Source organism: Microtus ochrogaster, chromosome 21, assembly GCF_000317375.1.
Source record: "Microtus ochrogaster isolate Prairie Vole_2 chromosome 21, MicOch1.0, whole genome shotgun sequence".
NCBI lineage: Eukaryota > Metazoa > Chordata > Mammalia > Rodentia > Cricetidae > Microtus > Microtus ochrogaster.
Window position 1 is genome coordinate 38,923,066 of NC_022022.1, and position 15,482 is coordinate 38,938,547.

A 15,482-nucleotide genomic window follows, 5' to 3' on the forward strand; every position below is an offset into this window, starting at 1 on the left:
ACACACATACATATACACACATACACACACAAACACATATACACACATACACACACAAACACATACACACATACACACATACACATACACACATACATATACACACATACACACACAAACACATCTACACACACATACACACACAAACACATACACACACACAAACACAAACACAAACACATACATGCACATATACACATGCATATGCACACATACATACACACATTAAAGAATGCATGTGACTAAATCAGCAGATAAAGTATGTCTATTAGTTTCTACTATGTTCTAAGCTATACCCAATCAATATTGCAGAATATATTTTAACATATCACCCAGAGTTTGAAAAAAATGTATATTTTAGTTGGGAAAATTAAGATCTACACAGTGAAAGAGTCACGTGAGAGATGAATGAGTGGTTGTGATGCTGGAGGAATCAACTTAGTTAAAATGCATCTGTCTTTCTCCATGAGTACACATCTCATTGGAATGGAGAAATATTCTCTTGATCATGGTGTAAAATTGCCTGGTATGACATAGCCATTATGATGGCTACTCTTGGCTGGTGATAGCTATTCATTGTTAATGTGAATTCCACAACTGGAATTAGCTAAAACCCAAGAAGCTGGGCACACCTGTGAGGAATTTTGATTAATTAGATAATTTGAAGTGAGAAGACACACTTTTTTTTTATTGAGAAAAGGAAAAAAAAAAGTTTCCACCTCCTCCCAGCCTCCCATTTCCCTCCCCCTCCTCCCACCCTTCTCCCCCTCCCCCCACTCCTCTCCCCCTCCCTCTCCAGTCCAATGGGCAGTCAGGGTTCCCTGCCCTGTGGTAAGTCCAAGGTCCTCCCCCCTCCGTCTATATTTAGGAAGGTGAACATCCAAACTGGCTAGGCTCCCGCAAAGCCAGCACATTAAGTAGGATCAAAACCCCTTGCCATTGTCCTTAGCTTCTCATCAGTCCTCATTGTTCGCCATGTTCAGAGAGACCAGTTATATCCCATGCTTTTTCAGTCACAGTCCAGCTGGCCTTGGTGAGCTCCCAATAGATCAGCTCCACTGTCTCAATGGGTGGGTGCACCCCTCGTGGTCCCGACTTCGTTGCTCATGTTCTCCCTCCTTCTGCTCCTCATTGGGACCTTGAGAGCTCAGTCCAGTGCTCCAGTGTGGGTCTATGTCTCTAACGCCATCCATCACCAGATGAAGGTTCTATGATGATATGCAAGATATTCGTCAGTGTTGCTACAGGATAGGGTCATTTCAGGTTCTTTATCCTCAGCTGTCCAGGGAACTAACTAGGGACCTCGGCTTGGGCTCCTGGGAGCCACTCTAGGTTCAAGGCTCTTGCCAACCCTAAGGTGGTTCCCTTATCTAAGAATTGTGCTTCCATGCTCCCTTATCCAACCTTCCTACAATGGTGATCCTAAAGAAGCTAAGTAAGAAGGTGAACCAAAGGAAAAACTCATAGTTATCCTCTTGGCTATGGGAAATAGACAAAATTGCCTGGGAGAAAATTGGGATCTTGGGGGTGGGGTGGGAGAGGGGTAAGGGGAGAGGGGGAGAGAAAAGGCAGAAGGGGAAGATTGGGGGAACTTGGGGAAAAAAGGAGGATTGGGAGAAGACACACTTTTAAGCCAGATCTTTTGTGGTAGGGAGACCCACCCTTAATCTGGGCCACACCTTCCGTGGCAGCCTAAATAAACGACGTGGAAGAAGGAAACTTGCTTCTGCTCTCACTAGTGTGTCCATTCCTCCCGTGACATTAGAGCCTATCTCTTCAGGATTCCAGCACATTCTGAAGACCAGTTGAGACATTCAGCCTCATGCACTGAACAACTAATGGGTTCTAGGACCTTCCATTGGTAAACATCCATTGTTAGATTACAATCTATAAGTCATTCCAACAAATCATATGTGTGTGTGCATATGTGTGTGTATTTGTGTGTGTGTGTGTTCCTTTAAAGCAGTAGTTCTCAACCTTCTTAAAGCTGTGACCCTTTAATATGGTTCCCCCTGTTGTGGTGACTCCCCAATCATAAAGTTATTTATGTTGCAACTTTATAAATGTAATTTTGCTACTGTTTATGAATTATAATGTAAATATCTGATATGTAGGATAGCTGATATGCAACCCCCGTGAAAGGGTCATTTTACTCCCAAAGGGGTGGCGCTCCACAGGTTGAGAACCACTGCTCTAAAAAGCTCTAACCAACACACCACATTAACAAAGTTCTGCAAGATTTCAAGAAGCACACTACCGAATCTGGCTGAGGCAAACCCTAAGGGGCATCATAGGCTACATGGCATTGAGTTGGTAATAAATCCCATGATGGCAGAACCTGGGGCAGGTATGTTCTTAATGAGGCCTAAATGTAGGCCAATATAGTTCAAGAGAGCAGTAAGTCTATTTGGAAAAGAAATTAAAAGAGAATACTAAGCTGTGGGTCCAGAATTGATTCCAGCATTATAAATGTGCTGTTGGTGCACACACCCTGACTGACACTAAGATATTCATGCATTATTTCTTTGAGATCAAGTCTTCAGAATGTATCTCCATGAAGCCAGGACTTCTCCACAAGAGTACACTCAGTGCCAAGAACAGTGCCTGGAACATTCAGTTGTGCGAACGTGGGCAGACTGCTGCTCACTAATTAAAACAGCAGAGACATTCCTAGTGAGTCAGCTAAATGGTAGATACTAAGTGTCTCTACATATGCTTTTTAAACACATGAATGAAATGATGATTGTGCTGTTGTTACTTGTGAAATAACTCAAAACCGAAACTTCACTGAATTTTACCTGCAAAGAAGTTCAGGAAATAAATCTTAATGTTCTTCCTTCTAAAGATCTTTCAATCGTTACAAATCATTTCCAAGACGGCATGATTACCTAAACCATCCAACCCTAGTTGTTCCTCTTGTCAGCTTTATTGAAGTATAATTGGTATATGACAATTGCACACATATAAATTAAACAATTCAACCTTTTTTCTTGGTACAGGGTCTCCTATAGCCTTGGCTGGTCATGAATTCACAAGGTAGCTAAGGATAACCTCCAACTCCACATCTCCCTGCCTCCTCCTCCTCTGTACTGAGAGTACAGCCATGCACTGTTGGCACCTGAAACATTACATAGCTCCATTTTTGACATATGAATAAACTGTGAAAACATCATCAAAACCAAGTGAGTGGAGATCTAATCCATCTCCAAACACCTCCCTTTCCTTGGTAAATAATTTACCTTGGTAAATTTCCTATCCTCCCATTTCCTCCCACCCTGCTATATTATATCATGTTTTGTCGCGATTGATTATTGATCCCTAAATATCAAATAACAGCGTGGTTTGTTTTAAAATTGTAAGTTTGGTATGGTTTTGTGTGGCCTTTACAAGAATACATGTCGACTTCCTGTCTGGTCTTGCCGGTGCCTTTAAGAGCGATGTTGAAGATGCGTGGATGCTCAGTGGAACTGGGGGCAGATGTGTTGCATCATAAGGAATTGCACGGTCTGTTGTTTGAGGGCCTTCTCTGCTGGGCTTTCACGCTGCTGAACATATGGGAGTCAGCTGCAGTGTGTTTTCTGTTCAAATCCATGGAACTGCTAAAAGAGGAAAATACATAGCGAGGGGTAATCAATTGTAAACCTTTTCAAAAAATACCATAATGAAAACAATCTGGTTTTGAAGGAATTCTATATCTAAAACAGTAAAGGGGGGGGATGAAAGAGAAGCAGCTATCTCAATGGGGTCTTCACTTGGCCTCTCTCTTGGCAGACGCTGGTAGTTTCTGCATGTGGTTTTCCCTGGAGAGGGAGGAACTCCTGCATTAGCAGCAGCTCCCTCTCTTAGCTTCAGTTTGGTTCCTATGGACGGCTTATTCTCATTCAGAAAGAGCCCATTTAATCCTCCTTTTAAGATCATTACTTCCCTGCTTGGACTAACCATATTGCTGACATGATGTGTGTTTCCTAAAATGCAGAGGAACAAAATCCTGGTCTCCATCATCTCTCTCTCTCTCTCTCTCTCCCTCTCCCTCTCCCCCGCCCCCCCCCCCCCCCCCCCCCCCCCCTCCCCCCTTCCCCCCCCCCCCTCCTTCTTCTCCCCCCCCCATTTTAAAAAGGAAAGTTGCAATCCTCTCCATAGAAACTAGGCTATTTTTTTGTATTCCCTTTTATTTTTGGACAAAGGATAACATTTGAAACTATGGAACAATATAATTATCTAAGTTAGAACTAGTGAGGCTGGGACATGGCCTAAATGATGAAGTACTTGCCCTCAAAGCACCCAGGACTTGAATACTTGAATCTGATCCCCAAAACTGATGAAGACTTTCTTGGGTCCCAGGCCAGCCAGTTCGGACTAGGCTTTACTAATTAGCAGACTAGGTTTTAGCTAACTCCTTGTACAAATTTATAATCTATATGTTGCTTTTATCAATTTTATTGTGGGACTATTTTCTTAATAAAAGACCCCATTCATCTCTATGTGCTCAAATTTCAGAGCTGCTCAGATGATAAGTAGAATCCAAATCATACTGTGTTCTGTGTAATTAAAACACAACAGGAGTAGCAAGTAAAATCTATGGGAGCTAAAATTTTAATGGCGTTAAGTTGTCAAAATATCATCTAGGACAATTTGTAATATTTTTAATTGATTTTTATTGAGCTCTACATTTTTCTCTGCTCCCCTCCCTGCCTCTCCCAATTTGTAGTATTTTAAAACTATCATGAAAAAATAGCAGAAAATCTCAAATTATCCAAAATGCAAACTTTGTTTTCAAGCTATTATTACAATCAAGCACACTACTTGCCTTAACAATAATCCAAATCTATAGTCTGTTGATCTTACCCGAGTACCAATTTAGTGAGTGAATTCTGCCTTTTCTAGAGATCATACATAGTTGCCTACCATGGCAAATAGTTATGGAAATACCTGAATTAGTTACCATTCCTGTTGCTATCATAAAAACAAACAAACAAACAACTCTAACAAAAGCACTTTACAGGAGAAATGTTAATCTGGGCGCCCAGTTCAAGGACACAGCCCATCGTGCAGAGAAGCCGTGGATGACCACTTGCATCTGCAGAGGCAAAACGATGCTCATGCTCACCTAGCTCCCCGCTTTCTGTGCAATCCAGGACCCTGTGGAATGGTGTCGACAGCAGTGAAGGCGGTTCTCTCCTCCTCAGTTAACCTGATCACGACAATCCTTCACGAGCACGCCCAGAGACTAACCGAAATGTCTCTCACAAGGCATACTCAGAGTCATGTCTCCTGGTGATTCCAGATTCTGTGAAGTTAGTGATCAGTATTATCCATCACAGCACCCAACACCAATTCTTTAAACAACAGCAAAGACTTATTGAGGTATATAATTGATGTGGAATAAATTCCAAATAATTAATCTATCTGATTGAATAGTTTATGATACCATTGTTAAGTCAAAACAATGTATTATCTACCAAAGCCCAGCAATTGCATCTTTATGATTCCTTTACGTTTTATTTTTCTTCTATTCTTCTTGCTCCTTTCTACTATAGGATACATTTTTCATCACTCCACATTAATCCACATTTCCCAAAGTCTTCTTATAAATGACTCACATTTTATGCTCCTCTTCTGTCTGGCTTTTTTCACTTAGCATTAGCCGCTTGGGGTTCATACAGTTTGTTCCATCTTGTGGTTGATCGTCATTAACTCAGCCATTAGATTTACTTTTGTTTGTTGTTTATCCATCTGTACTTTATAATCGGAAGAAATAGAGATCTTATTAAAAAGCAGAAATATATTAGTCCTGTTAAAAAGCTATTCAAAATGTCAATGTGTGCCCTAAAACACCGTATATTTACCTCCTTAGGAAACTGGTTTGTTGAGCTTTTGGCTTCCACTAAGTAAGAAGGCAGTATTTCACTTTTATGATTTCCCAGGAAACAAATACAATCTGCCAGTGCCTGGGTTCCCAGGTTTTGCTATAAAAATGCATGTGAATTAGTCTCCAGCCTCGAGTGATTAGAGAATAATAAAACTTTGTTTTCACTGGAGAGAACAGGGAATTACTCTCTGTCCAGCAAACAGATGCAGAGGCTCCGAAAATAGAAGCCTCATTTGCCCTAAGTATTTTTAAAGCTACTTCATTTTTCTGCTTCTCAGTAACAATCTGTGATCAGACTTTGTGTTAAGAAAGCACCAGGCTGTTCCTCTCTGTCTCCTCTTCCCAACTCCTCCCTCTTCCCCCTCCTCCTCACTGCCATCCTGCTTTCAAGTGTGATGTTATAACTGACCCGGTGATGCTGTCTGTGTGAGGAAACTCTTCTGACTTCGTGTTATTTTAAATTTAAAGCAATAAGTTGGGGCATCTGTACCAGCTTTTTGTTCTTTGCTTTTCTTATTGCACATTTGTCCACCAATATGAGTCTTGGCCCTACATATACACTTCCAATTGTTTCGCATCTGAGGTCTCTGACATCTCACTGTTCGGCGTGTATACCCATGTCCATCGGTGGCAACACAGACTGAGCAGTTAATTTAAACATTAAAAATTCCTTTCTGGGTTTTATCATTAAAACTCAGCTGACCCACTTAACTCTGGTTAGTGTGCTATTTAAGTGGCAAGCTCTCTATTTAAGAGTAGTCCAGCTATGAATACTTAATGAAAACATTCATTGGCCAAGTTTCTAAGCATGCCCATGTGGGAAGGACATAGAGATTTTTTTTCTTCTAATAATTGTGTGATATGTCTCTGAGATTTTCAATAAACTCTTAACTTTGAAACATTCCACTTACTTAACTCAAATACGAGGTTTGCGTTGGTGGCATCTCTTGTCCCGCTCTCTTTTTTTTTGTTGTTGTTGTTTTTCTAGACAGGGTTTCTCCGTGGCTTTGGAGCCTGTCCTGGAACTAGCTCTGTAGACCAGGCTGGTCTCGAACTCACAGAGATCCACCTGCCTCTGCCTCCCGAGTGCTGGGATTAAAGGCGTGCGCCACCATCACCCGGCTGTCCTGCTCTTTTTGTCTGTTGCACTTTGTCTCTTTAAAGTATCCTGTTGATATTTGGGCTCATGAAGGATGCAGGAGTTCACATATACCACGAACAGCAGACAAACTGTGTGAACTAACTGTGTTTACCTCACTGATTTTGTTAGTTTTATTGTAAAATCAAACGAGGCTGTAAGACAAGTGTGTATCACACACTAATTTTAGACCTACGTCCCTGTACGTACTGTAAGGCTAAAGCAGAATTGCTTGTTGCCTCCCAAAGCCTTCTTGTGTCTTACTTTGGTTTGTAAATTTGCTGTGTCTTTCAGCCCCTAAGTTCAGTCTCTGTTCTCCGCCCCCCCCTGCTTATAATTAGATGTGGACGCTCCCCCACTGTTTGATTTATAGCATCTTCACAGTCTGTGTTGTTTATAGTCTCATGGTATAGTTTTGCATGTTCCTTGATTTGTGTCTTTCTTAAAAAATGCTAGTCATGTGACAGAGCCCTGACCATGTGGAGGTTTGTTTTGCTTGTTTTGGCAAGTCAGCTGGTCAGACTGTGTTCTCCTGTCAGTAAATACGTGTCTTGTCATCCTTGTGTGTGAAGCGCTACTGTAGGTTTGAGCTCAGTTCCAAGTCTATGAGATAATCTGAGGGGGTGAGAAACAGATCTTTTTGCGTTCCCATTTCTTTGTGGGAAGGGCTGGATGCCCCCATCTCCTTGGGGGAGGACTGAATCCTCTCCCCTACTATTTGAATGAAAGTGGTCCAGAATATGAGCAAAGGCAAATGATGGTGAATTGTTGATTTTCGTGCTCACTTCTCCAGGTGATAAGTTCACTTCTCTTTATCCTCTACACATGGACAATTTGGGAAGTTAATGTATTTGAACTTATGAATTTTAATATATTTATTGTGGTTAAATTTAATCCAATTTTTCTCGCCATTGAAAAAAAAAATCCCCTCCCCAGATATTTGGCTTGTAGAATCCTATCCAAGCACCTTAAGAGTTATTTTAAAATGACTCTTGCCTCAGTGCTTTCTTGATTGCTGGTATGATAACATGTTCTGGGGGCATCTGGAAAATTGACAAGTCATGAATGTAATGGTGTGGGTGCTCTGATCCAGTTTTCTGGCTGGTTGTAAACAGAGACCCAGGATGCAAGTAGCCACAGTACATGCTGTCCTCCTTTTCAAAAGAAGCCAGTCAGTCTCTCAACAATAACAACAACAACAAACCCTTTAAAAGCCATTACTGCACACCAGATGTCATAGTACTTGCTGGGAGTATGGCCCTGGAAAACACATGATACCCCAGGAGTTTACAGTCTGACGTGAACAATAAAAGCAGACAAACACTGCTAACTTACTTTGGGCTGTGAGGGTTTTAGAAGAGAAAGAAGTATTTGAAGGGGGAGCATCAAACCACCCTTTGGCTTGGAACTCCAGGTAATATTCATTCAAGAACCGAACGCAGGGTGAGGGGTGGCGCGTAGTGGATAAGATATGGCGTTCAGCTAGCAAGTATCTCAGCAAGAACTAGAAGACAGGGATACTGCCTCAAGGCCGAAGGGACTCTTTATTTGAGAAAGAAGGCTTGAAGTCATTAGGTGAATATAATTTTACATATGAATGAATACAAAGGCTAGCATAGGTTCACCTGGTTCCTTTAATCATTAAAAAAAAAATCCATAGATCTATGTCAGGTGTCCCATGAACCTTGAAAGTCAGACCTATGGTAAGTCCTTACCAGATCAGAAGAACCCATGTCAGCATCTCTGTTCTTCTATGCAGAATGAGCTTCAGGGAGTCAGTTTTACTGCCCCCTCTCATTTGTTCTGATTTTTAGTTACAGCATATTTATCGCTGCACAGAACCATCTTTACTTGGTGACAATTGTCCTCCACCCAAAGCTTTCCTTCCTTTAACAATTGCTGATTCATGAGCCTTTCTTACCTGGTCTCTGTCAACGGGAAATGGACTTCCTTCATTGGTGACTTAATACACAAAGGAACGGCCTAGTGATGATGATGTTGTTTGAAATTGAGTGTGAGGTGCTGTGTTCAGATTCGTTATATCGGCAGGTAGCTCAGCCTCACTGTTTTAGAGCAACAACGCCAGCCTTTCCTTAGCATGGACTTCAGTTAACTCTGAAGCGCTTTGTTTTGGAAATCAAGTGCTTTAGATGGCTAATATAATTTCCAAGGGTGAAACTATGATTTGATGCTCATACACATACAGACAAAATTTTGTGAAACTAATTATTAGTGAGCATTGGTAAGACAGAAATGAGAGAACATAAACATGTACTTATAGGCCATCAAGTCTGGGATTCTAGATAGACAGGTAGATCTGACACAAAGCACATTGACATCCTATGTGTAATTGGATGATTTTATTTTAACTAGATAGAAGTGGATTGTGTCTGCACTTAAGAACACTTCATGTTGAACTGAGAGTCTTACAACGTGCATTCCTTTACTGCCTGATAGCTCAGTGTCTAGTATGATGTTGGGAGGGTGTGTCTTTCTCTTTCTCTTAAACAGGACCCCAGTGATTCCTTTAAGCCTGGAGATTATTAGTAACGTTTTTCTTATTAATAGAGTACATCTCCTTTTTTAGGATACCAGTTTTTATCCCAGTGTGGAACAGTTGTGTAATAATCATTAATGTTGCGTTTTGAATATACATTGCTTTAACTGGGCATGGGATACAAAGGAGGGGTTTATGTTTAATAGAGTTCAAGTCATTTGCTGTGAAATAAACTCTCTGCCGTTTTACATCTACCAGGGTTTTCCAGGAGATATTGGGATTCCTGGACAAAATGGACCTGAAGGACCAAAGGTAAAAAGCAAATAAAAACCATACTGGATGTAGAAATCTAGCATTTGTTCATTTAAATTCTTAGCATGGAAGGCAGCTATGCTCACCACTGTACATGGGAGAGGGTTGAAGGGGAGGGGAGAGGCAGGGAGGGAAGCAGAGAAAATGTGTATCTCAATAAAATCAATTTTAAAAAGTTATAAAAAATAATAAATTCTTAGCATGTGTAGGGAAAGGTCTTAAGAATATCAGAATTATCGGTAATTAAGCACCTTGAGCTCAGAATCCAGTCAGTTTTAAATGATTTTCATGGTTTGTTTTAGTTACTAGAAGAATGATATTTGAAAATCATAAATTTTAGTCTAAAGAATGTTTTAGAGGAGATAAAAGTAATGAGAACAATGCTTAAAAATCACAGTACACAGTAAATGGGAGAGAAATTTCTGAGGATAGGGAGGTTTTAGCACTGATAAAATGCCTGTTCTTTCATGTAAGAAAGCTTGCGGTGTCCCAGAGCCTTGATGTGACACAAGGAGCATCTTCACCCCATTTCCTGCTGCTGTGTGTGTGCACAAGGATGCTGTTCTGTGTGTGCCAGGAATTCAGCATCGAAAGTTTCAGCATCATGCAGGCTGGCCATCATAAACAAGTACAGAAATAGAGCCGTGGAGTGACCAAGTCTGGAACTGGAGGGTGGAGGAGTTAAAGAGGTCAAGCTCAAGTGGAAAGAGGAAGTGTAGATGGGGAGAGAAGTGGGCTGAAATAGAAAAAGAAGATATTTACTCAGACACATAACTACAAAAGAGCATGGCTAGGGTTTTAACCAAGAGGTGACTGCCAAGTCTGGGTTCTTCACCACTTAGCTTGGGGATCACATAGTTGGGAACACTCATGATCAGACTACAGTGTCTACTTTATCTTACAGGCATCAGAGACTAATCAAAGATATTTAAGTAGCAAATACACCATCTGGTTTGTGTCTTTAGAAGATAGCCCTTAAGTCAACTTAAAGAATAGTTTAAACTAGAAAAAATTGAAGGCAGTGTAGAGGAACTAAAGAAATCTAGGCAGTGGGCTGGAGAGATGGCTCGGCTGTTGGTTAAGAACATGTACTGCTCCTACAGAGAACCCAAGTTTGAACCCCAAAACCCGTATCAGGCTACAACTCTAGATGTAGGGGGAATCCAATGCCTCTGACCTCATGCACACACATACACATACACACACACACACACACACACACACACACACACACACACAGAGAGAGAGAGAGAGAGAGAGAGAGAGAGAGAGAGCAGAGAAAGCACAATAATAATAATAATAATAATAATAATAGGTTTTTTGTTATAAGAATTAATCAGGGAGGTGCCAGGCAAGCATTGGATGTACTTCCTTGTTTAAGCCTAGAGGTAGAGAAGGCGTAGGATGGGGGTTCTCAGACTGTCTGAGCACTAGGTATGGCTCCCACACTCTATCTGAGGATGGGGTGAGTGCATGAGGCTCCCATTTCAGTAAGAGATCAGACTCACCAGACTGGGCCAGAGCACAGGACGTACTAGTGGGGATAAGCCTGGGAAAATAATAGGAATCTGAAATAGAACATTTATCCATTTAACAAACATTTATTGGGTGACTCCCAGGTGGGAGCCACTGTGCTAGACCCTAAATTGAAAGCCCCAGTCCACATTTTCAAGAGTTTTACAAGCTGGGGACTGGAGAGATGGTATTCTGGATAAAGTCTCTGATGCACACGCAGGAAAATTGAGATCCCCAATGCCCATAGAACAGCTTGGGTGGGATAGAGAAACAGGAACACCTGGGGCTCATTTCCAACCATCCCAGCCAATTGGCAATCTCCAGGTTCAGCTAGAGGCCCTATCTCAAAGAAAAATAAGGTGGAACATGATTAAAGAAGATACCCAACAGCATCCTCTAGCGCGCGCACACACACACACACACACACACACCACAGTCTATACAAGCATGGAAACCCTTGTCATAGCCACAGCGAAAGGGATGCACAGTTGCCGGAAAGGTGACATTTGAACCAACGTGACAAACGAGGAGTTTGTGAGGCAGACAAGTGGGCTGTGTGACATTCGAGGAAGGGAAACTTGTGAGGGAATGGAGCAGCAGTGTTTGGAAAGTATTTAAACTAAATGTCGCTCCCTGTTTATCTGAAATTCAAATGCGAGTGCACATCCTGTGTTTTACCTGGCAGCCTCACCTGCCACCCACCAGCATCCCTCCGTGCAGCCATCCTTCACTCCCTTCCAGGGCCGTGACGTCTTCCTCTGCACGTATGTGCCCCACATATGCTTTGCATCAACTCCTCTCCGGAGTTCTGAGCAGCACAGCGCTGGGCCATCAATTATAACCTTTAACCATTTCTCCTTGACTCAAAATTTCCCCGCTTTACTTTTGAAACCGTGTTCACTGCCAATGTTGTAGCCTAGGCCCTCTTCGATTTCTATCCAGGATTAGTGGGGTGGACCTCTAGTTACTCTCCCTGTCTCCGTCCTGGCATCCCTTCAAACCCACAGTCACGACGCCAGAGGAAAAATCTGGGGAAAGTATACATCACAGCCTGCCACTGCTTGAATCCTTACGATACCGGCAGTGCACGTCTAAGACTTGCATGTCTTTGCTTTAACACATGGTTCTCTACACTCTAACCCTAACTGGCAGCATACGCTCACACTGATCATTGCTTTTCAGAAACATCATTCCTGCCAAACTCTCTAGATTAACAAACCATGCTGTTCTTGTTCAAATCTCATAGTTTCTTTCATCAGGATGTGACCTTCGTTCACATTCATCATCCAGTCGCTGAGCATCACATACAACAATGTCAATATCTTTTTTTTTTTTTTTTTTGGTTTTTCGAGACAGGGTTTCTCTGTGGCTTTGGAGCCTGTCCTGGAACTAGCTCTTGTAGACCAGGCTGATCTCGAACTCACAGAGATCCGCCTGTATCTAAGTTAGCTATTTTCCCTGTGTTCCTGAAAAGCTTCTATCAAGCAACTATCACCATGTATTAAACCTGATTTTATTGACTAGATATGGGTGAAAGTCACTTTAAAGATAGATATAAAAAAAGACAAAAAAGGTAACTTGATAACTAGAGGAATGTAATGAGAGAAAGAGAGAGAGATAGGAGGTAAAACCAAGATTTTGATTTGGGTTTCTTGTTGGTGAACTCTAAAGGGGAATTTAAATAGAAGACCTGGAAGAATTTGAAGATCTGGATGGGTATGACTAGGTATTTACTTTGACACAAAAAATAATAGCCATCAGTAAACCAAGGTAAAACGTGGAACTAAGAAGGTAGGAGAGACAGATAGTATAGAGAATTGCGTTAAGGTGTCTCCTGTCTACTCCAGCCTTTCCCTGCTTAGGAACCTGAACGTGAGCATCTATTTGTTCATTCACTCAATAGTTCATTCATTCAATTCATATTGAGCTTCCTTTTAGTGTTATGTCAGGAAGTAAATGTGAAATAGTAACCATTGCATAACTACAATGCCTCTTGCGGACAGAGTTCTAATTTAGCCAGGAAGAAAAAGAAGTTACTATAAACTAAAGAAAGTGTGATATAAAAGAATGGCATGGGCTGGAGAAACGGATGAATGGTTAAGAAAGATGGCTGCTTTTACAGAGGACCCAGATTCAGTTCCCAGCACCCAAGTGGCGGCCCACAGTGGCCAGTTCCTTTAGTTCCAGGGGACCTTATGCCCCCTCCTGGCTTCTGTGGGTTCCCACGCATATATGGTGCAGATAAACTCATGCAGGTGCACATACAATATATACACATAAACAAATAAATAACTTATTTAAAAGGGTTGGTTGTGTGCTGTGAGAGACTCGAAGGTCGAGCAACAGATTCTGTCTTTAGAAATCGGGAGATAATGGGTGACCTTGACATGTTAGGGGGAATTCCATGCTCGGTGAAGATCCATAGTGCACTTCAGTTTGTGATTCTGCTTCACTTGCTTGGTGGAGGAGAAAAGAACTAACGTCAGCTGACCTTTTTAATATGGCTGCAATGGTGATCTTAAGATGATTGTTCTAGGTAGTTCTTTCAGCCTTACAATTGAAGTATTAAAAATGGGGGCTGGGGAGCTGGCTCAGCAGGTGAGAGCACTTGCTGCTCCTGCAGAGAACTCAGGTTCAGTCCTCAGCACCCACGACCACTTGTAGCAACTTTAGGGAATTTGATGCCACCTTCTGCCTCCTCCAGTAACTATATGTCCATGGTATGCATACAGAAACACAGACCCCCCACACACACACTTGTAAATAAAATAAAGTAATGGATAAAAATGTTAAAATGAGTCAGTGGTTCTTCCAGATGGCTCAGGAGGTAAAGGCACCTGACACCAAACATGGAAACCCAGGTTCAATCACACACCAAATGCACAAAGGACAGAGCACACTTCCACGAACTATCTTCTGGTTTCCACATGCATGTCTTAGCACACACACACACACACACACACACACACACACACACACACACACACTTTTTTAAGTTGACCAAAGGCCTGAAACCTAGACCAGTAGTTGAAACTGGCAATGAGTAATTGTTGATTTTTGGAATATTTTTTCCTAAAGGTATTTATTTGGTAGATATGAAGTTATAGATTCATTAACACCAACAAAGTGAGACTATTTTATAAACATTATACTGACATTTAAAATGACTTTTAGGCACCACGATTTTTATCAAAAGAACTAGAAAATGTAATAGTAAAAATAATATGACTTTGTGTTTTAAGAATTAGAGATCTGATTTTATCAATATTCTTGTTCTTGCTCCTTTGTCTTGAAATTTTTCTAGAAACAGGAAAAGCAAAGTCAAACATACTTATACCATAAGAATGATGTGTCTCTTCAGCAATGTATATCCTATCATAGAAGCGTCCTTAAACTTCCTTGATTTTTATTACTTGTCTTGTTTAGGAAGAGGTAATAGTGTAAATTACTAAAACTGTATTGATATAGTCACCAAGAAAATCATGTAAGTGCTGGAGAGAGGGCCCAGGGACTAAGAGCACTTGCTGCTCTTGCAGAGGACCCAGGTTTTATACCCAGCACCCATATGGTGGTTAACAACCATGTGTAAGTCAAGTTTCATAGCATCTGAGACCCTCTGTGTTCTTGGTGGGCACAAGGTGCACATGTTTGATCTGCAGACATAATGCAGGCAAGCGCCTGTAAACATGAAATAAACATAAATAAGTATTTTATAAAGAAAAAACCATACACCCTATATTTGAAAGAAATGGTTGTTCTATTCAGCAAAAGGGGGGATTTTTCCAGGGAAAGAACACTCCAGGAGCCTTTTATTTTCTCTTAATTTTCTGCCAGTTGACTGAAAACCTCAAACTGCTGGGATTGCACACATGTGCCAGTTATGTCTCTCTCTCTCTCTCTCTCTCTCTCTCTCTCTCTCTCTCTCTCTCTCTCTCTCTGTGTGTGTGTGTGTGTGTGTGTGTGTATACAAACATTCCTCAGTAAGCCTTCCTGAGACACTCAATTTGACAATCTGTTTTCAAAAATACCATAACATCAGCTAATCCGCATCTTCTGCTGGTTTCTGCAGGAAGTAAGAGTATCTGATAAATACCCTCCACTCTTCAGTAAGCACAGATACTGTGTCTGTTGCTCCAAGGGCTTGTGTTGCT

General features: G+C 41.4%; 1 protein-coding gene across 1 annotated transcript in view; it reads left to right on the top strand.

Moving 5' to 3' along the window:
- Positions 1 to 15,482, top strand: part of Col24a1 (collagen type XXIV alpha 1 chain) — a 249,016-nt gene that overhangs the window by 86,479 nt on the left and 147,055 nt on the right. Inside the window, exon 20 of the mRNA XM_026783871.1 lies at positions 9,763 to 9,816. Within this exon, the coding sequence (XP_026639672.1) occupies positions 9,763 to 9,816 (54 nt within the window). The remainder of the gene's footprint in view (positions 1 to 9,762; positions 9,817 to 15,482) is intronic.